This window comes from Clarias gariepinus, chromosome 2 (assembly GCF_024256425.1).
Source record: "Clarias gariepinus isolate MV-2021 ecotype Netherlands chromosome 2, CGAR_prim_01v2, whole genome shotgun sequence".
NCBI classification, from domain to species: domain Eukaryota; kingdom Metazoa; phylum Chordata; class Actinopteri; order Siluriformes; family Clariidae; genus Clarias; species Clarias gariepinus.
In genome coordinates this window covers 14828000-14854972 of record NC_071101.1, presented here as the reverse complement: position 1 = coordinate 14854972, position 26973 = coordinate 14828000, and the positions used below count along the sequence as shown (strand labels likewise).

General features: G+C 38.6%; 1 protein-coding gene across 4 annotated transcripts in view; it reads left to right on the top strand.

Annotated features, from left to right (window-relative positions):
- The window catches only part of enox2 (ecto-NOX disulfide-thiol exchanger 2), a 290449-nt gene that overhangs the window by 79224 nt on the left and 184252 nt on the right, over positions 1 to 26973 (top strand). The window contains exon 1 of one of the 4 annotated variants that reach the window (XM_053476485.1): positions 15244 to 15383. The exons of the other annotated variants lie outside the window; for them this stretch is intronic. Coding sequence (XP_053332460.1) covers positions 15362 to 15383 — 22 coding nt within the window. The 5' untranslated portion in view covers positions 15244 to 15361. Of the gene's footprint in view, positions 1 to 15243; positions 15384 to 26973 lie in introns of those variants that run through there. 4 annotated transcript variants of the gene reach the window in all.

The window sequence follows — 26973 nt, the reverse complement described above, 5'->3', positions numbered from 1 at the left end:
TGAGATCTAGTGACTGTGGATGCCATTTTAGTACAGTGAACTCATTGTCATGTTCAAAAAAACAATTTGAAATGATTTGAGCTTTGTGACATGGTGCATTATCCTGCTGGAAGTAGCCATCAGAGGATGGGTACATGGTGGTCATAAAGGGATGGACATGGTCAGAAACAATGCTCAGGTAGCCCGTGGCATTTAAACGATGCCCAATTGGCACTAAGGGGCCTAAAGTGTGCCAAGAAAACATCCCCCACACCATTACACCACCACCAGCAGCCTGCAGTGGTAACAAGGCATGATGGATCCATGTTCTCATTCTGTTTACGCCAAACTCTGACTCTACCATTTGAATGTCTCAATAGAAATCGAGACTCAGACCAGGCAACATTTTTCCAGTCTTCAACTGTCCAATTTCGGTGAGCTCGTGCAAATTGTAGCCACTTTTTCCTATTTGTAGTGGAGATGAGTGGTACCCGGTGGGGTCTTCCGCTGTTGTAGCCCATCCGCCTCAAGGTTGTGCGTGTTGTGGCTTCACAAATGCTTTGCTGCATACCTCGGTTGTAACGAGACCATCTGCCCATTCTGCTCTGACCTCTAGCATCAACAAGGCATTTTCGCCCACAGGACTGCCGCATACTGGATGTTTTTCCCTTTTCACACCATTCTTTGTAAACCCTAGAAATGGTTGTGCGTGAAAATCCCAGGAACTGAGCAGATTGTGAAATATTTAGACCGGCCCGTCTGGCATTAACAACCATGCCACGCTCAAAATTGCTTAAATCACCTTTCTTTCTCATTCTGACATTCAGTTTGGAGTTCAGAAGATTGTCTTGGACCACACCCCTAAATGCCTTGAAGCAACTGCAATGTAATTGGTTGATTAAATAATTGCATTAATGAGAAATTGAACAGGTGTTCCTAATAATCCTTTAGGTGAGTGTATGATGTGATGTGTAATAAAATAGAAGATATCTCATTCATATGTTATAATTTTATAATTTGATTTATATATAAAGAAATGAAAGAAATTCTTATTTCTTTCTTATATTCTTATTTTTCTTTTATACAGTATTTTATTATATTATTTATCTTTTTCTTTTTTCTTTTTAAATTGTTTTTTACTTTTTGTGCTACTAGATTTGAAAGCCATGAAAAACATGCACTGCTTGTATTTTTAGTCTGTATCTTTTTTTTTTTTTTTAGTTTTAACCCTGATATTTTCCTGGCTTAAAAGGAAGGCATGTGTATAACAGTCTGGGTTGACTTGATGGTTCTAGTCAAGAACAATTTGATGCCATGAACTACGTGCTGTAAAATTGAATTAAGCTGGGGCATAACCTGATTCTGAGTGCTTACAAATGTAGCTACTGTACATAAATGCTTCTGTAACTTTTAGCCATACGTTGCCAAGAGCATTACACTCTCTTCTCTCGCTGCCCAGTCAAAATCTAGACACAAACATTACAATATGTTATATTTTTGTACTAAAACAATTTTGTATTATAAGTTAACAACTGTTGATATTTTGTTATTATTTAACTGAACATTTCTTAATGTATCAGAACTGATTGTTACATACAGAAATGATTTCCACGTTTAGTGCAGCGATTGTTTTGGACCGATTCTGACGTTAGATGACCGAAAAGAAAGATGTTGAGTGGTGTTAAGTCTGATTGTGTTTGATCTCATGTTGTTAGTTTTACAGCATAAAATGAAAACAAAAATTTTACATTTTATGTCAGAACAAAAAGTGTATGGATCTAGAATTTACTAGAATTCCATGAAGTATTTTTCTTTCCTCATTCATGTACTCCATCCATCCATCTAGGAACCTCTGTAGGCCACCTAGGAAAATTTCTCATTTTGTACGACTGTGGTAGGACCTCCGGGCAAAATTTACACACATATTCACACACTATGGGCAATTTGGGAACGCCGATTAGCAGTGGTGTCAAAAATATTCACATGGATTACTTGCGTAGAAGTATAGATACTAGGGTTTAAAAAGACTTCTTTAGAAGTTGAAGTATCAACTCAAGCTTTTTACTCAAGTAAAAATGTGAACGTACTGGTTTCAAAACTACTTAAAGTATAAAAATAAAAGTAACGTGAGGGGGGAAAATGTATTAAGAATAAAAGCTTAGGCTGTGCCACGGGCATATATACTATATATATATATATATATATATATATATATATATATATATATATATATATATATATATATATGCACTAACACCTCATAAAAAAAAGAAAATGTGTGTTGTTTGTTTGTTGTATTTTTTAACGGCCATAGTGATTTGGGATACTGTATATGGCAATTGAAAAAGAATGCATTTTAGTACAATGCAAATACATTAAAGAACCATATATGTGTACTACTGAGCATTAACATGTTTCAAGAAGATATGATAACTAGTTGCCTATTACTATATTAATGGTGCAAAAAGTCAAACTTCAGGGGCATGTCATCGGTAACCTTTATTGGAATATAAATGTACATCTAAGCCTAGCTGCAGGAATGTGTGAGGGCAACATACCAGAAAATTAGTGTACCCAGGGCAAGCTTAGTCACAATTACCCTTGTATGGTTGTCTACAATAAACATTAGTGCTGTCAGAATTATAATTAATCCAAGTGATTAATCAAAAAAAAAATTATATATATATATATATATATATATATATATATATATATATATATACACACACACACACACATATATCATTCCAGTTACCTTCCTGGTGCTGTTACCTTCCTCGCTGGTGCATGGTTGTGACATTTTGCTTGCGTACCAACCATTAGGGTGTCGGAATGGGTTGTTTATACTTCTCATCCAACCACAATCAAATTCGCTCCATTTGTATGGCGCGATTTATCCGGATGTTTTTTTTTTTTGTTTGTTTTTTGAATGAAGAGCTAAAATAAAATAGGAGTACCGAGGCTATTTTTAAAATGTAAGTACAGATAATTGCGTGAAAATGTAAAGAGTTAAGAATGTAAGTCGGCTGAAAAATAATTACTCCAGCAAAGTATAGATACCCAAAATTTCTACTTAAGTAAGGTAACGAAGTATTTGTACTTCGTTACTTGACACATCTGCCGCTTAGCCCAATCTCTATGTCTTTAGACTGTGGGAGGAAACTGAAGTATCTGGAAGAACCCCAACAAACATGGGGAGAACATGCAATCTTCATGCACACAGAGGCGGGAGCTGGACCCTGGAGGTGCAAGGTGACAGCGCTAACCACTAAGCCACCGTGCCGCCATATTTTATCACTTTTTATGAATTTAACTTGTAAGCATATCAACGTACTGTATACAGACTCGTAAGCAGCCACAAACTGACCATCGTTTCTTGAACAAGTTACAAATGCACAAAAAGCCACTTACCCTTATTTCCTTCCAACCATGTTTACATTGTTTGCTCATGGTCATGGCATTTCACACCTCTTTCTTGACAGCGTAAAAGGGGAGCGTGTCCATCACAACATAAAATACCACAGCAACAGAAGTCAGCTTGGGGTATTGTTTTTTAGTTTGAGTTTTTCCTCATTCACGGTGTGACTTCATACCAACAAGGCTGCTTGCAGCATCAGAAATAAACAACATAGAAAACCTTAAATGGGTTATTAAGAAGATATAAAGAAGATATATACCTCTCTTCTTCGACTTAGCTGCCTAGCATGCCGCTAACAAAAACCTAACGTTCGTCTGTTCATCTGACTTTTCAAACCTGTGGAAATTCCACATTTAAATCCTTAGCTATAGCACAGATCTTCAGTAACGTGCTGCCATTTCACATATTCGAATTAACTGGATTAATGAAGAAAATCCCCTAGCACTAATTAAAGTCTGGCTGTGTTCACGCGGATCACAACGTGCACTGAAACGCTCATCCTCTATCAAACGGTACGAACCCAAACAGACGTATCGTTACACCCCTGTTAGTCAGTTGGTTATCCAGCAGTCAGTGAGCTCGAGCTGTTCTTCTGACAGCTGGCAATTCACACGTCACGTCATAAATCTTCCGCTCAAATACAGTAATTGTGCTTCATGCTACGCGACAATGCGAGCCTGAGCGACACCAAATCCACTAATTCACTGGCAGCACTGGCATCCTATCCAGGATATACATGTGTGTGTGTGTCCCAGCCTCATGCTCAGTGTTTCTGTAAAAGGGTTGTTTTCCACTGTACCGGATACAGATGATGAGTTGACACCTTCTCTTGACATGTACTTTGCTGTAATTCAGACACGATGGCTTTCCTAGAGTATGTAAAACATTCAACTCCCTGTAAACAGGTGGGATATTTTTGTTGGAGGGAGGGAAAAAAAAAGTGTGGGTGGTTGTCAGGCTATGTTAATAGAGATCTCTCCTGTAGTGTATACGTCAGATTTGCAGAGGGTATGAAGCTTACTGCTGAAGTGCTAGCTTTCCCATGTTGGGGATAAGGTGGCCATAATGACTGGCAGCTTGTCAGTGCTTTGAATTGGGTGCACGACCCAGAAATTAAGTGGGTAAGCTTTTCTAGTCTCCACTGCATTGGAAACTATTTCCTTTCTCATTCGCTTTCTTGTACTGAAATGAAATTGGCTACGAAATGATTAGTTTGATTTATGGTTTTCTTTTAAACCATCTTTTTTTTTTTCTTTTTTTTCTTTTCATGAATGTGCTGCCACAGCGCTAATGCATCGCCGTAATAACGGCCAGAACCCATTGTAATTACCGATCATTTTTTGCAGTGCAAGGTCAAATTACTTTTTGATTCAGACGCACTCGTAGAATAAAAAAGTTGCCGAGCGAACATCAGCGTTCAAAAGAGGAGGAGAAAAAATAATAAAATAAGGGCAGGGTTCCGAGGAAATAAAAGGAACGGACTAAGGATGAAATAAATGAAATAGGAGTTTAGGCTGGCTTTCACTCATTTTTAAAAGAAGCAGAGAAATAATTTGATTGCACCTGGCAAGCATTTAACATGCATTTATTAGTGCTGACCCCCGCTGTAGCGCTGACAGAGCACAGGTCTTTAAAATCAAAACGTGTGCTCGCTCCGATAACCGTTCACTTAACTTTGTTTTCCACACATGACCCACATTACAAGCGGCCGAGCTTATTTAGCCACCGTTGACGTTTCGCTTAGTCTTTCCCCAAAGAAGCATCTGTGATGTAAACCGCGTAGCTAATGCATCGATTTATTCCCTCCACATCGGGCTAATTTACATATAAAAGAGCCGTGACATTTAAAAGAGTCGCACGTCTGTCTGAGCACGATTCACGTGTTACAGAAACGTATAAACCTTTGTCTGCTGCAGTGTCACTAAATTTGTTCCCGCTCTCCTTTCAGCAGCATTTTAGTTGTGCTGTGCTTAGTGTGTTAACTTAATTGTCTGCCACATTTTTATTTTATTTATTTTTTGGTGCAGTTTAAATGAAAACAACGTGCCAACTTTCGTATTGCATGCATCATCTGAAAGTGATACGAGATTAAAACAGTAATGGTTGCGTTCACCTCTAACTGCTCCACGCCTCATTTGTTTCTGTAATTGCCTGAGACTTTTTGAAAAAATTATTTAAGGGTTAAAAAAAAAGGAGGAAATCCTGGAGACAGGATCATTTTCAGATTAATGCTGGTTACCTTCCACATTGGAAATCAGTCTGCCAGCTTTTTATTCAACATGTTATTTGAGTTTTTTTTTTTTTCCTTCTCCCTGTTTTGTTTGGCTACTAAAAACCTCAGAAATGTTTGTCAGAATGACAGAAAGTGTTTGAGGGTGACAGTCTGGCTGCTTTTGCTACTCTGTGATGTGTGGAGATATGCACGCATCAGTGAAATTCCACAGCAAATGTCCCCGGGTTTATGCACCGGGGGAAATTTTTTATTTATTTCTTTTGTCGACATAACACTCCAAGCTGATTTTTAGACTGCTGAGCATCGCTATTATTTTTTAAATAACAAGACAAATTAATGAATTAGTAAGAACGTAATAAAAGTAATAAAATGTGACTTGTGCTCATATTCGGCTTGTCACGTACCTGATACCTACCTATATCAGGAAAATACACGGGTCGTTCAAATCAACCCAGGACTTATTAGATGTGGATAGGGAACTAGGTTTATTTTTCCATATAATCCCCTGCTACAGTAATGCACTTATCCCAGTGTTTCACTAGTGCTTGGAAACAAAAAAGTTTTTTCTCAGTATGCCGGATCCATGATCGAATGGCCTTATTCAATTCTAAAACACCAGCCTCCCAGGAACTCCTTTAATGGCCCAAACATGTGGAAATGGCTTGGAGCGAGGTCAGGACTGTACGGGGGGGATGCGACAATAACTCCTGTTATGTTTCTGTAATGTGCAACTGGTGCTGGTTAATGTTGGAGACATTTCCCAGATAAATGGGTCTCTTCCGCAGGTTGGCGACAATTTATCAAGGATCAGGCTTTCCACTTGCTGAATGTTCCTGGAAATGACCGCAGTCGGCTCCAAACCACCACGGACGTGATCGTCATTCATGCATTTATGGCTTCTTTAAAACCTTTGCAAAATTCAAAGTTTTACTGCGGCTAAGAGGCTCACCGCCATACCGGTGCCATACCGCCACACCGCCATACCGTGCTTGAAATCTTCTATAAATATTAAGGGGTTTTACGCCTTCATTCATGAGAAATTTTATGTCCCGCTTTGATTAGAACACCCGTTATGTTTACCCGAAAAAGATCCTAAAAAATTTCTTAGCCCTTTGTACAATAAAGTGCGCCTTTTCTTTGTCATGTTTAAATCCTGCCTCAGTACACAGTATACTCATTAAAACACACAATGCTTTGTCCTAGAAAGTGCACCCATAATACACACCACCACGAGCAATGTGTGTGGGGACCCGCATTTTGAAAGGGGTGCCAACCCATCGCAGGGCACAAGCACACGCACACACACACACACACACACACACTGTTCATTTATTTGGAAACACTAACCAGCCTTCAATGCATGTGTTTGGACTGAGAAGAACACCTACAAAGAACAGGGAGAACATAAAAAAACACACACACACATGTACATAGACCAAAAGCTCTCTTTAAGTCTCCCTAGCATGTAAGTGCTACTTAAAATTGCTTTCTTTGCCTGTGCCTGTGGTCTCATCCCCAGCTGATTTAGCTGAAGTAAACAAACCCTTCAGATCAGCTCACCAACCAAGTGTAAGCCCAAGGCGAAATTATTTATTAAAGCTTTTTTTTTTTTTTTTTTAAATGAAAGGAGAAAATTTAATAGTTAAGTGCTGATACACTCACACTGGAAATAAATGTTTGATTGTCCAATGCATGTCTAAAATGTGAACATTAGGGGCTCTCAGACATGAAAAACAATATTTCAGATGCATATATTTTCCTGGAAACGTTTTCAGCAAGCGTATGATTAAGCAGAAGCAGCACTTAACAGGTTGCATGAGTAAGAAAAAGGCAGAGAAAAAGAGAGAGAGAGAGAGAGAGAGAGAGAGAGAGAAAGAAAAGAGTGTCCCAGGGGGTTTGATGCATCAATTCTTGATTGGGTTAATCAGTAACAGGAGGGTTTTAGTACAGCCAGTCGGGCCATTCGTGCACAGTTTCAGTTCCAATTTTAAGACAAAATTGATAGAAACAGCCTTCATTTATCCTTCAGGGTGTAGTCTAAGGGAAGAGGGAATTAAAATATGATGCGTTAAATTGGCTAGACTACTGGCAGTGTCATGCTGCCGTTGTTTAGTGATAGACTCCAGGGGATACAGCGTGTTGCGCAACTCACTCCTAGGTATTTACTGCTGTGAGATGTTTACTCGGAGTGGATGTGTGACTATAAGGATTACTGTGTTTTTAAAATTCCACATATCGGTGCAGGTTATCCTGGTGCCTGAAAATAAAAATCTGTGAAAACGAGAGCTGTTGACAGGGATTTCTAGAGCACAGAGACACAGAGGACACAAACTCTTGACCATCTCCATGCATGCTAACGAGGTTAGGAGCTACAGCATGCTGCAGGTTTCTTTGATAACATCTGATCCCTGATTTAATGTCAAACCGATAATGCTCAGTAGTCCCTCCACCTTCAGGTAACGCTAAATTGATAATACGTTATTGTGCCGGAAGAGCCACGTGAGAGATGGTTCCTTAACTTTAACGTCTAAGCAGAGATCAATATGCGAGAACTGAACCTTTATCTGTAATTCTTGCCAATTAAGCATGAAGTTCTGCATGTGAGATACACACACACACACACACGCACAATGATCTTAAAAAGTCCTAGCTAACTTATTTAACATTTATATTAAGTAACATGACACGATGATTGGTTTAACATTGGCGATTAGGGTTATTTGCCGTCGCTGAGAGTTGGACACTGTGTGTTAAAAAAACATTTTCAATTGCAGCAAACTGTTTGTTTGTCCTCATGTATCCCCTAAACGTGTGATCATTTATCCAGGAGGTTAAAAAACAACGGCAACGATTTTTTAAAACCGAGCTAATTTGCATCGCTTTCTATTGAATTCTATGTAAAATGTTCAATCCTTGCTGACCTTCTTTGCGTTTCAAGCCAAAGCGAAATTTTTATGATTGTGCATGTGAACTCTAATAGTTTTATCCTTTTTGACGGTATGTATGTTAAAAAGCTGCTGTTCAAAAAGAAAGAAAGAAAAAACACTCTTGCTTGAAGAAAAAAAATCACACGAAACAGCTAACAATTAAACAACAAATATCGACTTCAGCCACTTAACAAAAAGTAAAAAAACTTTACTTCAAGAGTATTCTTACTCTCAACAATTTGAATTTGTGTGGATTACAGTGACATTTCCCTTTTTAACCTTGAAATACTGCCCTTGAGTGAGAATCGATGCTTTATTGATTTTCAATGCGACATTTACCAAACTGATACTCTACAGCGAGGATGTTCACTGATACTGTAGTTTGAATGCTATGTTATGATATCATATGTATAACCTTTCATTATTATTTTAAGTGCCAGTGTAGGTACACGTTGTCATGTGCAGTATTAAATGTAACTCAGTTGTCATACACGTGTAGAATGACTTTAGGATACAGTAGGCTTCAGCAGCCCTAGGTAGTGTCCAGTTGAGTACTAGAATGCATTTTGAACCTTGAAATGGTATGACACAAGGGGCGTTCAAGTCAAAGTGGGACTTGTTATAAAACTTTCCATAAATGAAGATGTAAAACCATTAACATTTACAGTAGACTTTAAGTGGACTTTTACAGGAACTTGGCTGGGAGTTATCTCCACATCCACCGTACAGTCCTGACCTCGCTCCAACTTGATACTCCATTTTCACATCAGGAGTTCCTGGGAGGTCAGTGTTTCAGATGTGGAGCAAGCCATCTGATCACAGTTCTGGCGTTCTAAGAAAACTCTCTACCTTGATGGTGTCCGAGCACCAAGTGTAAGTTAATTAATGTAGCAGGGAATTATATAAAGATATCAAGGTAGTTTTTACTCTCACAATCTAAAGTCCCGGTTTGATTTAGACGTGCCTTGTAGTTAGCACTAGGAGTTTAGACTTTTTGACAGCGGGGAGTGTAAACAGATTCTGATGACTGTTATCCACTGAGTGATCCAAACTGTTAAAAGGAAACATGAAACTACTGATTCCTTCTGCTTGGTATCAATGATAGTGGTGGTGGTGTGAGGAAGGTTTTAGGTCACACATTGCTCTGTGATTGCTTTTGAAAAAGTCTAAATTGCAAGCACGTCTGAATGTCATTCCTGAGCAAGACCATTGTACACTACATCCGTGCCATTTGATTGATTATGCAATTTAACTGATTATTTGTTGATTAGTTTTTTCAATTTGGAGTCGAGTCAACCTTTTTTCACATTTTTAGAAAATAGAATCACAAATGTTGGTCTGGAATATACCACAGCTTCACATGTTCTGCTAGATTAGCACTTCTTCTTTTGAATTCACGAGAAGTCTGTGTAATACCGCCACCTATTGGATTGGAGCGTGGTTTGCAGATTAGCAGAAACAAGAATTACTGTATTTTGACATTATATTTAAACAATCAACAACACACAGCATTTCAGTGCTTATTAGATAGTTTTAATGGTTTTTAATACTTCAAAACTCCTACTTCAAAACTAAAACTACTTAGAAATATAGCTGCTGGAGACAAAGTTGACAATAAACTTTAGCGTTAAAAAAATCAACAAATCACAATGCCCAAACATTAAATAAAATCGAGTCAACAGTCCACCTGCTGTATGTTTCACAGCTTACACTCAGGTAGATGATAATACCATCATACGATCACCATCATAAAGCATATAAAAAGTTTCCTGTACCATACTGCTTATGTGCAAGGATTAGATCTATGTATATTCTAAATTCTATCTTAATCTTATTGAGCAGCCTGATCCTCAGTGCACATCACAACATATCTTCATGCCTAGGTAAAATAATTCACAGGAATTTACTGCTCCAGGAGAACAAACATCAAAGAATGTGTCTTTGAATTACAAATACAAAGTAAGCCCTGTTTGTTTTTAATAGCCGTGACAAGTTCAGATATCTAAGGGCATTTCAAAAAAGTCAAAGTGAAACTAAACCTTAGCCACACATGCATAACATAATTCCTACTAAATGCTGAGTTGCACTGAAAAAAAGTGTGAATTAAACATTTTTCACAATCTCTCTTTAAATGATGTCAGGATCAGAGGTGTGAATGTGTGCTGAATGCCTAATGTGGAACAAACCTAAGCATCTTAGGAAAATATTTGCTCATATCGAGATTCTAAGGCGTTATGCTAATAAATAGGAATCTGGTGGAATGGGACTAATGCAAATGTGGTCCCTGAATGTTTTAATTTGCACTCACAATCACTGCTGTAGTTTAGGAAATTGATCACATTGCTAGCGTTAAATGATAAATTTGCACTGGTTCCACCACTAAACTTAGTACTTTTAGGCAGAAACTCCACCAGCTGCACATTTAATAACGTACTGCCATCTGTGAGCTCCGGTACACTACCAGTCAAATGTTTGAAAACACTTCTAATTCCATTGCCTTTTCTAATTTGTATTTCTTTCTACAATATAAAACAATCCCTAAGGTGTCCAAAATATGCAATAATTTCCTCTGAACAGTTGATATTGAAATGTGTCTGCTACTTATCCTCTGTAAAGCCTTCATAACGGCTCTAATCTGAGATGCTGTTTATTAATTGGTGAATTCTGAGGCTGGTAACTCTAAAATAACTTCCTCTGCAGCCGAGGTAAGTTTTGGTCTTGTTTTCCTGTGAAGGTCTTCCTGGGAGCTTCATGGTGCTTGATGAGTTTTGCAAATGTACATGACAGTATTGTTCTTGCAAGAACAAGAACATTTGTGATAGCTAGCTTCATGTGTTTGAAAGAAAGCATGTGTTAGCTTTGACCTTAAACAACCAAAGTATAAGATGATAAATATAGACCGTCTGTCAGTCAATGTGGTGCACAGTCAGAGACGATTACTCATCATTTTCCGTGTGTCTTAATCATCCCGTGTTTCTCATTAGTGGTCATGTGGTCGCTGCAGTTCTCTGGAGCATTTCCGTTGGCGGACTGTTTCTAATCCCAGCAGTGATGATGAGGTGTTTAATACTTCCCCCATCATGACCACCACCACCAACACCACCACAAATAACGGCCATCTCACAACAAAGTCAGTCCCTGCTGTGCTTAGAACGATCACATATCCAAACAACATCTGCTCAGTCTCATGGTTCTCGTTTTTAAACCACTGACGAATGACTAAATCCTCCACACAAGCAGATGAGCAACAGTTAGTAATTGTATAGACACAAGATTTCTTATATGGTGGATCAGCCTGATAAACACCAGTACAGATGCAGGGTAGGCGTACCTTGAAATCTGGCCACTGAGTGTATACATACTGTATATAAAAGCTGTGTGCTTTATGTAATAGGGAAGTATGTCCAAAGTGGCAGAGCAGTTGTGTAACAGGATCAGGCTGCTCAGATAATGAAGCATAACAAGCCGAACAGAGTTTCTTCATTAAACGATGAATAATAAATCTGATTGAAGTTATTTATAGCACGTTATTTATAGTGATCCGTATTACATTTTATGTAGAGTTTTACTTCAAATTACATCGAGTCTTCTTGTTAAATTATAACGCACAATCCTATGATAGATTTTTTTTTCCCCAGCCATTCCAGTAAAGTGGGTGCAGCAGTTTCCTGTACAAAGCTTCTGCTTTCCTGTTTGGCTCACACTTATGAATAATTGAGAAGGCTAGAAGGCTGCGAGGCTTTAGCAGGAAGCCATGTATAGTTTATATGGCAATGAGCCCTTATTTCTGACTGTGCTTTGGTGGTGGCACTGCATATACTGTAGTACATCCTGCTCGCTCTGCTCCCTCTGCTGGCCCTTAGCTTAACCACTACTTCCTCTTTCTCTTTGTGTGTGCACTGGGACCAGTCTTTATAGGAACATATAGTGCAAGGGCCAATTAACACAGTCGGGGAAAGCCTACTAAACTGAACTTTATGTAAAATGAAGTACATACGATCAAGTATTGCACTTTGTGGGTGCTTTTATAAAGGGTACTAAACTGTGCTATTCATCATTACTGTGGAAGCGTACATCTTTTAATGTGCTTTTTTTAGCCTATAGTATATAAGCGGGAAAAAAATTTTTTACAATTAACAGTTTACTACGCTTTTTTAATGAACGCGCAGCAGTGACAGATAATTGTACAAGTGAGACCGGCATCGTACAGGCCTGCTTTACATACCATTGATGTAATTAATCCTAAAAGTAGATGTACAAGAAGGTTTATTAATCATCCTTGGTCAAGTTTTTAATTAAAGCACAGTTGTAGCCTGTATTTGTGGTTGGGTGACTTCTTCTTTATCCCACTGCTGTACCGAGAATGGTTCAGCAGTTAGAGGTTGTTCCTGTGGTGCGTTCATTCTGTTGAGCATCATAGCACACACTGGTAGAACTGTACTTTTCTCATAGCTTTTGGAGTACATCAAGTTCTATCTGGGAAAGAGAAGGGGAAAAAAGAACCGTCTGGTACCTATAATTTCTGAAGGATTAGAGAGGCTGACTGAGATGAGATGATATCCAGAGCAAAACAGAAGATAGGAAAGTGTGATATGATCATCTCATGTAAACACTGCAGACTTGTACCTGCTCCAATTGTAAATATGTGAAACCTCCAACACACTTTAATACTATTTTGGCTTTGTTATACAGTTACAGCATGTTAATGATTTAAAAATCAATCGCCTTGTAGAAGAGGAAAGGTTTGTTTTCTTGATCATGTCATCTTAGGGAAATTTTTGTTGCATTCCTGGCTGTTTGTTAGAAAAACAAGCACCAGATCATAGTCCAAGGCACTGAATGTGATGATGATGATAATGATGATGGGCTGATTGAGTGTTTTTATGTATTTGGCTACAGAATCATCTTCATTTACAATATCATGAGTATTCCTAGGCTCAGTGGTTGTCTCGCACCTCTAGGCTTGGGGGTTCAGCTCTGCTTTTTAGATTTCCTTCTTCACATTCCAAAGATATCCTTTCCAGCATATAGCCTATGGGAGTGAGTTCTCAGCACCCCTTCCAAGATACACTATATGGATAAATGTATTTTGTTCATTATTGAATTGAGGTGTTTCAATCAGACCTGCTATCCCCAGTGAAGTGCAATTTTAATGCTTCAGCATACCAAGACATCTTGGACAAAGCTATGCTTTCAGGTTTGTGGCAGCAGTTTAGGGGAGGTTCCTTTTCTACTTCAACATGACTGTAGTGAGGTCTATAAAGACATGGTTTGATCGGATGAGTTCGGTGTGCAGGAACTTGAATGGAACCTTCTGGAAGAACGGGAACAGATCTTGTGATACAGAATGAATGGACACGAATTCCCACAGAACACTCCAAAATCGTGTGGCCAGACTTTTAAAGAGGACTTGGAAGCTGTTATAGCAGAAAAAAGAGGGACTAGTTTCCCACATTGTGAAGTCTATACAGTGTCAAATAGTGTTTGGACCTCCTGAACTTCCTGAGAATACTGTAAGCTCCAGGATAAAGCAGAATGAATGAATGAATGAATGCACTGATATCGCGTATGGTATGGATTGTGTATTTATTTCGAATGTTTTAGGCGGAGACTACAGTGACTAAGGTGCAGCAGTTTAGGGAAGGCTCTATTCAATTCAATTTTATTTGTATAGCGCTTTTAACAATTGTCATTGTCGCAAATGAGCCTTCCACAATCAAACAAATTATTTAGGTTTGTATGGAATGTGAATGTGTATATATCAAAATGGTCCCTTATGAGCAAGCCGAGGGCGACAGTGGCAAGGAAAAACTCCCTGAGATGGTAAGAGGAAGAAACCTTGAGAGGAACCAGACTTAACAGGGAACCCATCCTCATTTGGGTGAAACAGAGAGCAGGAATTGATTAGCATTCATACTGTGTGTTAGGTGGCAGGCAGTTCAGCTATAACAATTGATGTTAATATGGAGTCCAGGGAGTTATTGGAGGTTCAGGTAGACTCGTAGGAAATTCCAGTCCTGAACTATCAAGCAGCTGAAGTCACAAGTCCTCCGAGAAACAGCTGTCAACATCAGTCGAGGCCAGAACCGTCTTCATGGTAGAGTGAAACCAGTGAGATACCAGACACCAGATGCATCCCAGAGAGCCACACGGGGCATCTCGTTGTGACAAGCGGGGCACCAGGATGGGTCGGGCAGGTCCGGAGGGCTTTTCCACTCCAACATGACTGTAGAGAGACGTGGTTTGATCGAATGAGTTTGGCATCGAGGAACTGAACTGGAACCTTCTGGAAGAACGAGGTTTGCGAGCTGGATTGCGAGCTTCTCGCTGAATGGACACAAAAATTTCCCACAGAAACATTCAAAAAGCCTTTTCAGAAGGCGTGGAAGCTGTTATACAGTAGCTGAAATAAAGGATTTGTGAAGAGTATACAGTACACTGTCAGGGCAGGTTCGTACAAACAGTGTTTAGCAGGGTAAAGCAGAACGAATGAATGAATGAATGAACGCATTGATATGGCGCATGTGTGTTTATTTCGAGTGTTTTAGGCGGAGACTGAGGTGTATTACGGCTGCATGCGCGCTCCCTGTGTGCACGTCGTGTGCGCGCTTGCGCGGGAAGATCCTCCTCTCCGGAGCGTCTATAGCCTCCAGTGTGTGTATACGAGAGAGAGAGAGAGAGAGAGTGTGTGTGTGTGTGTGTGGAGCGGACAGACTGCGAGCAGCAGCTCCAGAGCGATTGAAGCAGGAGATCAAAGTGCCGGGACTTTACCGCTTTAGCGCTTCGCTTCCCTCCATTCGGACCATGTTCCTGGTGCAGTACACAGGTATGGACACAACTTTTTGTTGGTTTGTTTTCTTCCTTTTTTTTTTTTTTTTTTTAATATATATAAATCCGCTGATCCGATGCGCGCACACACACACACACACACACACACACGCAGGGAGGTGGCCGCAGCGGATGAATGGAGACTAACGGAGCGCTGAGCGCAGGGGCTCCGCGCGGCTCCTAATGACGCATAATGTCGGAGATAACGGAGCGATCGAGCCGGTCTCTGTGTGTGTGTGTGTTGTGTGTGTTCGTACTCGAGCTGTAAATGAGCCTCCACGCCTTGTGCATCCTCCACGAGGGATTTGATTCGAGGATCTGATCCGCTGCTGCACTTCCAGCAACTCTCACAACACAAACCTGACACATTTCATGAGCATGAAGATGAGATCCAGACCTTATTTATGGTCAGTCAGAAGGATTTGATATTAAAGTGGCAGTACAAGATGAAGAGCAAGCAAATCTGATCATATATATATATATATATATATATATATATATATATATATATATATTATTTTCTTTCTTTAGAGAAGTAGTAGTAGTATGAACTCTGACTTGTGTCATCTATTCAACATCTGCCTCCAGATGTTGTTTAATCATATCGCCCTACTGTAGTATGACACATAGCCGAATTTTCCTAATCTCATTTTTTTATTCTGCCTTAGAAACCCTCAAATCTAATTAATTTCACTTATCCATTACCATACCATACTTCTGATATGCCTTTTTAACTTTTTTAATCCTAATCTCTTTTTTTTTTCTATGTAAGTACTTTGTTTTTATGCCTCTTCATGTCTAGGCTTAGCTGAAAGACAGCTGATAATTGCGAACTCTGTTAATCAGCACTCTACGAAATGTAAGAAAGGGAGTGTTCCCTGTGGCAAAAGTGTTTCCCCACAAAGCTCAGCACTCTATATATGTGTCTTTAACCTGCAAGTGTGATTATAGTGAAGGAGTAGGAAATGAGCACCACCGATGTGGCTTTGAACACTTTACTCGCAACGCTCATTAAACATGAATGATGTGAACGGTTCTGTGGAGTATTGGAGCGAAGGTGCAATGAGGAAACGGAGGATAAGGATAAATACAGGTCGAAAATACTGTGAATATTTACTTTGGCTAAAAATGCATTTAAATAATTACGTACTTATTTCAAAAATCTAACCAGCTACTAAAATCAAGTATAAAATCAGATTTTTTATTATTGTACAATTAATATATTTTGTCATTATTATTATTATTATTAATATTGCTGTTGTTGTAACAGGAAGGTGCGTGTGTTTTCTTTCAGCATGGAGTGCTGCAAAGTTAATACACTTTGTCGCATCTTTACACTTAACAAAAACTGACCAATCTGTTGCGGGCTCTGCACTCATAAACAGAGCCATGCTTTTCTGTTGCAGTACATTTAACAGATGGAGCTCTGTTGTAAATCTTTGTGTAGCCCGCAGAGCGTTGTTGTTCCAAATAACACCGCGGAACAGACAGTTTGTAAGACATTTGTCAAAGTCCTTTGAGTTTTTTTTTTTTTTTTTCTTCAACCTAATCCCCTGCAGTACAACTACGAGTCAGGAGGGACAGGGCCATATACAACGCTCGTGTGCTCCTCCGTCCCAGCCTCTGTGATGAAAGCCAGGAGCAAAATGCCGACAGGATCGTTTGTTGTAGCCGCCGGTGAGAGCAAAGGCAAACGCAATGGATACGCGTGCTCTGTAGCAACTGCTATTAGGCCAATTAGCTCACTCAGCTGACACACTGGTGTCCGCGATCCAGCATGGCATTTTATCAGCCTAATATAAATGACACTTGCAGCAGGAGCTCGTTCAGAACGGCCGGGGGGGATTAAATGTTACAACCTCGTAACCTGGCATTGAATTTGCAAAGACTTATGGGAGATCTGTGAGCAAGGGTGTGCGTGAGGGAACTCCATCAAGTAATTGAGAAAGCAAAAGAAATCTCATCTCTTAACTTAGACTTTGCCAAAGAAATCAGGTCTTGTTCAGGTTTCTTCTTGAATAAAATGAGGATCGAATGAAAAAGATTAGAAGAAAAAAAAAGGATGGGGCTCGTCGGCGATGGGTCAGAGCTAGGCTTTTTAAACGACACATTACGGACCGTCTTGGCACTTTCCCAGCAGTGTTGGAGAATGAAATGAAAAGAAAAGAAACGTAATAAAAACGCATTTTCACCAAGAGGACAGAAATGATTCACGTCTAAAAGTCAGAAATGGGTTTCAGGATGAAGAGCGGAGGGGTGGAGGGTAATATCTGCAGATGGAAGAAAGATTCGTGCGATTTGAAGCTGCACTTCTCCGAGTTATTGTCTTCTATAATGACAGATCTGAAAATCTCATCCGGAGAAATTCGCCGGACTTATAAAATGAGAAGAAAAAAGAAAAAAAACTCCTCCAATTCGGGAAAATCGTTTGGAAGAAATCTGGGTCTCATTTTGGTTAATAAAGTTGGATCAGCAGACAATTCCCGGGAATTTAGTGCAAAATGAGTCCAGTATGATCAGAATGAAAATCAGATTGCCTTTTATTGGCTGAGTACGAAATCACTTACGAGGAATCTGACTTGGCAGTCGTGCAGTGACTTACTGTATGTTTGGAGCAAAACTGAAACAAAATAATAATGATATTACAAAAATGTGAAGTTAAAGACAAGTGCATGAGATCAAGATGTGTGCTTAATTGTGTCCTAGATATGTGCTAGAATGATTCTTATACAGTCTATTGTCCAGTGTGTGATTGAATGTGAAAATAAACTCCATGTTCTGATTTGATATTAATCTCAGTAGAAATGATTAAAGTGTCATTTACCACTGCTTCTATCTCAGAAGTTTGTACAAGAACCTTAAATTTCACGCTGATAATCCAGACTTCTGTGTAAAGAACATGAGTGCTACTTTTCTCAAAATTTCTTGTAGGAGAGGATGCACTTCATTTTTAGCAAAGCACGCCTCCAGTGTCCTTCAAGAGCAGGAAGACGGTCTGTTAAAATAAATAAATAAATAAATAAATATAAGCTTTTCATCCAAGCATCAAATTCAAGGTCAGGACTAAGTTTGAACTTGTGCCATTTTCTTAGAAAAGCTTGTTGTAAGAACGCAGTCATGTCTGCATGTCATTACGAGGAATTAACTTGATCAAGGGTGAGCAAATACTAAAGAAAATAATAATACTCTTTTCCCAGACAGCTGGGAAAATCAAAACTCCAGTGAGGAACCCAGTTCCAGGTTGTGCTTGCCTGGAGAGCTAATTAGGTAGGCTAAAAAGCAGGATATATTTGAATAAAAAATATCCTAAGCTAATGACATGCATTAGTACCAAATAAGCTAGTGCTTGAATCCTTGACAGGGACCACTTTTATGCAAGTCTTTATCCCTTCTTGATAACGTCTCTGGTGATGAATTACTGAGTTAACATAGCAGTTAAAAGGCAGAAAGCATTTGGTCTACAACCTGCGGTGTTTCTTTATCACCCGTCAAGACCTTACCAAAGAGTAAGAACTAGCGCCTTCATTAAGGAGGCTACGTGTTGTGCTAGCATTAGGGCTGTATAATAGTATTAGTGCTGCACCGGCGTGTTTTAATCACTTTTTTTCCCCTACTAATTCTGGAAATCTGTTTAGCTCATTAATATGGCTAGAAACAATAGTTCCTATCAAGACTCAAACATTTATCAGGATATTTATGAGGATTAGTAAGCACTCGCACACTCCATTGCCTCGAGGCGAAACCTGCGAACCAATTAAAAAGTGTTGCGCTTGAACAAACTTACGAAATGTAATATTTACTTTTGTGTTTATTTCTCCGATTGTTGGACGAGTAGAGCATAAAGAATATCGAAACTAAGTTGTTGTTCTTGGGTGTGTTAGATTAGCTTCTGGCAGCAATCAGTTGTAGATTTGGTTCTCTGTGCAGCTGCAGCATTTCGGCTGTCAATATTTTTTTTTTACTAATCCTAGTATCCACACAGATGTTCGTGCAAATATCGCAAACTAGAGTCGGATTTGTGGCATGGCATCCGTCACAAATGGTTTTAACCTTCTGTTGTTCATGGCGATTGTCCCGCATGGATATTGTACAGATTAATTTTTTTTTAATGGATAATCTATCCCGGATACTACGATTTTGTAGCTAAACAATTGCTGCTGCAATCCTAAAAAACGTCCTGTGCTCATCCCAGGGATCATTCACAATCTGCTCATCCCAAACCTTCCCACAGCATACTCGGTATTGTTTGGCGTTGCGGTATACAGTGGAAGAGTTGCAATGATTATTTAACTATCCAGTGTCGCACAGAAGGGGGATGACTTCCATTTGGAGCCTGGTTTTTCATTTAATAATCTTGTAGTAAAGTTCTTATGTAAATGTTTGTGTAATTCAGAAACACTTTTACGCACTTGTGTAGGGTGATCAACCGTAACATGCAAAGCACATTTCTGATACAGCTCGTTTGCATGTAGTGACACCCACAAAACACCATAAAAAGTAAAGCTTGCAGGCAGCAAGGAGATTAAAATAAATATGATAAATCTTCTGGGTTTTTTAAGTGGTTCGTGTCTCTTCGTAATGGGTCATAGAGTGCAAAAATGCCCCGAATTCCCACAGCTTGCCACCATTCAACTACTGTATGAACCTTCTCGATCCCATAGTTGCGCTAAAAACTGTTACAAGCTGCTAAGGACTTAAATGATAAGAAGAAAGTTGTTCAAGAGAAGCTGGGCATTTAGGACATTGTTAACAGGACATCAATGAAGAACTCTTTTATGTGGTCTGTGATTGAAAATTAAACAAATAACATAGCAAGTTTTGTCCAAAAAGAAATAAGAGTTAAGTAAAGGGTAACAGTCCTAAGAAGTCTTTATAGTGGAGTCGAAAGTACATTGCGAATGATGTGTGAGCGAAGTAAGATTTTAGCCAATTTCCATAAGATTAAGACATGTGATGTCATGTCTAATCTACATGATAGTCGAGTGACCGAGAGCTGTCATGAACATAGTTTGGCTCACTCGTATACATGTAGTATAGTAGCTCCTTAAGTCATTCATAAATTTGATGTCAACTCTTTTTTTTTTTTTCAGTTTTGTATTTTGTATATTCTTAAGCCGATGCTGATAATATAAAACAATTACAAATTCCTTTTGTAAGTATTTCTGGATAACAATATCTACTAATTGCTATAAATAACATTAATGAAAATAAGTTGATCTACTCAAAAACAACATCAATTAGTCACACTCTCATTCATTCTTTATATCATACTTAGCCTATCCCAGGGGACTCCATATACACCCTAGACAGGGTCCCAATCCATTTCAGGACACAAAATTACACACACTATAGGGAATTTGGAAACACCAGTTAACTTAATCTTTGGAGTGTGGGATGAAACCAGAGGCCTGAACCCGAGGTCTCAAACCTGGCTGCCTGGGGCAGGGGTAGCTCAGTGGATAAGGTGGTAGAATGCTGACCAGGAACTCCCCGGTTCGAGTCCTGACACCGCCAGGCTGATACTTGTGCAAGGTCCTTTACCCCAAGTGCTCAGATACAATCGGGTGTCGAGCTGGCAAACCAGCCCTGTACAGAAAGTAACTGCCACAGAAACAACAGATAGATCTCCAGGGGGGGGTGTATCTGTCGCCCGATGTGCTGGATGGCATGTAGACTGACCCTTTAACCTTCTTTCATACTGTACATACTCATACACACAGTCAGGAGCACAAGTAGGATAAAAATGTTTGTTTTTTTCCCCTAAATTTCATGAATATCAAATTTCTTGCGTAAGCTCACAACCAGCTTAATAAATAATGCCAATGTTTTTGTTTTCATGTCATGACTTTTTTTTTTGGGGGGGGGCGTATTTGGTCGTTTCAGTATTGTTTGGTCTGGAATAATCACCAGGACTGTCTTTCAAAAATAATACATAAATAAAAATACTTGTCTTACAGAAGTTTTTTTTTCACATACATCAAGTCTCAATTGGAAAGGGATGCGAGGCTGGATTCTCAAACCTTTTGTTTACTTATTCGGTTCCATCGTCTGTCAGAGAGAAACGTCGCAGCGGTCCCGTTCCATCTGTTGAGTCGGACACAGGGGAGTCAGCTGTAACACAATTGCAACGGTGGTTTTTTTATTGCTTTTGGGTGCATCTGCGAGCTGTCTTGCCGTAGCTTCCGACTGAAGCTTTCTGTCTATTTGATTGAGTTTTTTTTTTTTTTAAGGAATATTAACAATATAAAGGTCTAGCTGTACGTTTCTTCCAGCCTCAGGCTTTTGTCTATCCGAGTACTTTTGTGGAAATCAGAAGCGTTTGCTTATGCGATAAAAAACCTTCTGAGGAGACAGTTATTTTATCAGGAACGATTTAACTGAAATAAGACCGCTGGCCTCTACCCCTTGTGAGCAATGCCTGTTGGGTTCAAGTATCCATGACAGGGGCCTTTCAGATAGAAAGTGGAAGTGAGGAGGGAGACAGGAAGCCGTCAAACTCCTTCCAGCTGGCCAGGCCTTATTATCTTTAGGCTAAAGTAAGCAGCCAGGGAGAGGGAGCCGCATTCCTGGCCGTGCTAAAAAAGTAACATTGACAGCTCTACGTTGAACCTAGCGCAGTAAAGAATGGGTTGAGCTGTCATACTGTCTAATGGATAATTCAAAATGAAGATCAAGTATTTTAAAAAATGCATATTACAGTATAAACCAGCCATAGCCATTTTCTATAGTCTAGAGCAAATTAGATTTTTTTTGTGGCTGGTCTATATTTCACTGTAGCGTCTTGCTGGCTTCAGTAGATGTTACACCACAGCACGTTTGTACCCCAGGATGTGGTTTGATATAAATAATGTTGCCAAATATTTCAGGAGAACTTAGCTAAGAACACACACAAAAAAATGGCTTAAATTCATTGAATCATCATGGTCATGTGGAAATTTTTAGAAAAGTAAAGAAGGAAGATTTTCTGAAATAGAATAGAATAGAAATACATTTTATCGATATAGTCAATCATATTGTCACGCACCATAACATTAACGCCTCAACACTAATTTCATTTATATACCAGTAAACAGGTGACAGGATCATGAGGACCCAATCCTCACACAAGTGGTTCTGGTCCGATCTCAAAGAAAAGCCAATTTATAACAAATTGTTGAAAATCAGATCAAGCAGACAATCAGTGCCTGGCACCACACAACACCCCCAGAGGTCTTGTGCACAAGAGGAACCTACACTATATTATAGGGCTGAAATGATTTCTTGAGTAATTTGATTACAACAAATAATGGAGGCAAAATTTTCTGCCTTGAAGCTTCTTTGAATTAATTTTAAAAGCTTGCGTTATGTTTTTGCGCAATTATTTGTTTGGCGTGATACAGCACGCTTCTAGATGCAGTAAACACAAAGAAGTGGCGCTTATGTCACCCACAAAGCGGAAGGGGGCGCAAACAGTTATCTGTGTATTGATTGGAGGGAACGTTCTGTTGCAGGCTGCAAAATGGAAAGGAGCGATAAAAATATCAGCGAACCAAGACAAGAAGAAAACTGCAAGAAAAAATGACAGAAATTGTCAGTAAAGGCTTATGTTACAGTATGCCTGAGCTGTAAATTTTTAAAAATTTAGTTTTAAAAGTTAAGTTGCACAACTTAGTGTTTTTATATAATTATTTATTTTATTGTGTGCCTTATTTTTTTGATACTTAAAGTCATTTGAAATACCTTTTTTTTTAGTTTTTGCATCTAAGAAAAGGCTTTAAAATAAGAATGTATGGCACTGTAATGCACTTAATTCATCTCAGTCAACTTTAAGCTATTTCTTGTATTGTGAATAATGACAATGTTTATTTTTGATAAAAATGTGGTATGCATTTAAAAAATAAAATTCGATTTTTTCAAAAAGAAAACCAATTAATCCTCGTTTCTCTTATATATTTTACATTGCTGTTTAATTAAGCAAAAGTACATTTTACCCAGTTAACTTGATTAATTGATAAAAAATTTTTGGTAAAATACTCGATTACTAAAATATTCGATAGCTACAGCCCTACTATATTATATAGCATAATATTTAGTTTAGATGTAAATGTAAACTTTATTTTCAAGAATGGCAACTAAATGAAGCATTGTTGGTGTGTAACTGGGAAATAGACCAGAAATAAGAGATTTAAGATGGAATAACAGACTTTTTTACTTGTACACATTATCAAGAAGAGCACTGGGTGAGATAAACAATAGTGATTAGAGGTTGACCATTTGGGAAACATTGGTGATTAATTATTTTTCTTTAGTGTTTCACTGTTGGGAATGTTAGATTTTTGATCAGTTTCAGTTCCATGTATTTATATAGCGCATTTTGGAATGGGCATTGAAACAAACACCTGTTAGAAGGAAGTGGAAAACAATGGTAATTAATTGTCAGGCATTGGGAACAATGGTGCTTGCTTTTTGGGTATTGGGAGCAATGGTGATCAGTGGTTGGAAACAATGGTGATGAGTGTTTGGGTATTGGCAACAATGGCGATGAGTGACTGGGTATTGGGAACAATGGTGATGGGGATTGGGTATTAGGAACAATAGTGATGGGGAATGGGTAATAGGAACAATTGGTAACAATGGTGTTGGGGTATTTGGTATTAGGAACCATGGTGATCAGTGATTGGTCTCTGGATGCAAAAAGGTCTCATTAGGCACAGAACTGAATTAGAACTGAAACCTCTCATTTTCAGGTGATTCGGGTCTTGATTTGCTTCATAATTTTTGAGCCTGCTGTTAATGATTTGTCCAAAGAATAACTGTGTGATTAAGGTCATGTGTAAAAACAGACAAAGGAAAGTTTATATTGAAGCTTTTGCAGTGTGCGATAATTAGTCTTGATAGCTACGGCAATTTTTGAATCAAGAGACGCCGGGAGAAGAAAACTGAACTTAAACCTAATATGCATAATTGCTTATCATGTATTACACTGAAATAGCCTAAAGATGTGTTGAAAAAAAACCAAATATGAATAAAACATAAAAGATGTAGACATGAGTGGGCATTCTGTTTAGAAGTAATTAAATGGGTTATGGTGGCTCAAAACCTTAGTAGCACTTTCATTTGTCAGATATATGCAGACATGTGGTAAATATTGAATTATTAGATATGAATCCAAATTTGGTGCAAGTCCTCATTTTGAGAAACTTTCAGATTTTTGACATATGCAGGCATTATTACCCGTCAGTCATATTAGTTCAAAAAATAGTGAATAGTCTTGGGTGTTTTCACTGTCGTGGTTTTGACTTCAGGATCTTACATGATAAAGTTCTAGTCTATTTCTTTATGCCTTGTTTGCAAAAGTGAATCTCTTCGGTCCTGTGCATTCTGAGACTGTCGAGACGAGACGAGATACAATATCACCGTGGCGGCGCAGAGGTGTCAAAAAGAGACAAAGTGCACCTGAGTTTTTTTTTTTTTTTTTTTTGCTGTTGTGATATTTTTCTTGCTCCCCACCAAATCCGCCTAGGAAAAAACAATTGGAAACTGAGCAACACATTCTGTAATAGATCACCCAAGGGACTCGGGGCACTCCGTTCACCAATATCATTCAGAACATATATACGAAAGAGTCCAGTTGGCTTCTCAGAGATAATGGGAGAGATTGCATGTCTCCCTGTGTTTCTCCATAATGTTATAAATCTGGAGCGAAATTGCTTCCTTTTCTTATACGACTCAGCGAAGCCTCAGGTTTGCTAAGCATGTTCTGTGGCTGCATCGCATTCATAGCACCCTGTGGAGTTTACTGTGATTCAGAAACGCCTCTGCTCGCTAGTCCCTTTTTTTTGTGCTGCTCTACGTTACTGTGTGTGTGTAATACAATCTGAAAAAAAAAAAACGCAAATTGACTGTAATTGGGCTTTTGATTAGGAGCTTCTTCTTTGTTTTATCTGGTTCATAAGATCCCTCCAAGGCCAGGGAAATGTCCTGTGTATTTCAAGTCCTGAGATGTTTTCACATTACAGAGATGCAACGCTGGCACGGCAGGATAGCACAATGCGACACAACGAGACTATATACACTCGCTGGCCAGTTGCCCAGTTTCGTTGAGTCCGTGCCCGTTGTTGGCTCAGATTGCTGTTCTTTGGCTGACAGGAGTGGAGCCTGATGTGATGGCTCATCTCCCCCAAATCATGATGTACGTCTTGAGAGGCTTTTCTGCTTTGTAAAAAGCGGTTCTTTGCATTATCGTAGCTTTCCTGTAAGCTCAAACCTGTCTGGCTGTTTTCTTTCTCAGATTCTCATCTTAACAAGATGTTTCCACCCACAGAACTGCCATCCTTCAATTGTTTTTTCCTTCTTCTTATTCTAGAGTGTTGTACATGAAAATCCCAGGAAGTTATAGGTTTCTGAAACACTCAAACCAACCCATCTGGCACATCCAGTCCATGATCGCCAGTGAATACTAACTGAAGGTCTTGACCTGTATCTGCACAACCTTAAACAGTTTATTATGCATGCTAATTATTAAGTGTTTGTCTCAAGTTTGATGCGTCCTGCAGTTTAAATACAAGCACTAACTGATGTTTTTATAAAATGTTGAGCATTTAAATAGCAAAAGAAGAGAATAAAGTTCACTACTTAGAGATACAATTAACAGCCTTCTACATTCAGAAGTACTTTCCGAGGTCGCAGCGCTGACACTCCGTCTAAGCGAATCTCCTTCAGATTCACAAAGGGTCGCAGGTGAGTATGTGAACAATGCTGCTCATATAATAGCCACACATACCCACAGTCACGTGGCAAGTGTATCATTGGCTTTAGACCCCGCACATGTGGACATCGTGTGTGTCCTTGTGGTTCAACTGAAAGCTTTTTGAGGAAAATCTGACCATCTTTTATAGAGCAACAATTTCCAAAAAGAAACTCATTCATTATACATTCAAATTTATTAGTAATGAGTTTATAAGAGATGATGGAAAATTAGATTTCCACGATTCTTTCACTGCAAAAAATCTTCGCATCTTAGCAAGTGAAATATTTTTTAATCCAGCCAAACCTATCTATAATTTCTTATAATAACATTACAGCAAAACAAATGTCAGATTAAGCTTATTTCTAGTGAAATATTATTAAATTTGTAAGTGAAACATTTCTACTTGCAGAGAATTTTACTTTTTACAAGTACTGAGAAATAAATTCCTGCTAGCAAAATTATCTTCCAGAAGAACAAAATCTTACCTTAGTAAATCATAGTAAAGTATGATTAGAAATAAGCTTAATAATCTTATATTTGGTTTGTTTTAATTATATTTTTTAAAAAGTGTAGTTAAATTTACCTGTATTAAAGATTATTAATACAATTTACCTGTATTAAAGATTATTCACTTGATAAGATGTAATTTTTTTTTGCAGTGTTTGTTTGGCAACTCATGTATGGCCAGAATTTTATAATTTTTAAATACATTTTAATTGTATACGTTTGAATTTAAAGTTGTGAAATTCTTAGAGTTTCTCAATAATCCTGCAAGTGATGCGCTTTAGAATAGTCTCACAGCACAGCATTCTGTGTTGTAGAGCAAACTATTCGCTAAGTTTGTTTAGAATTGTAACAT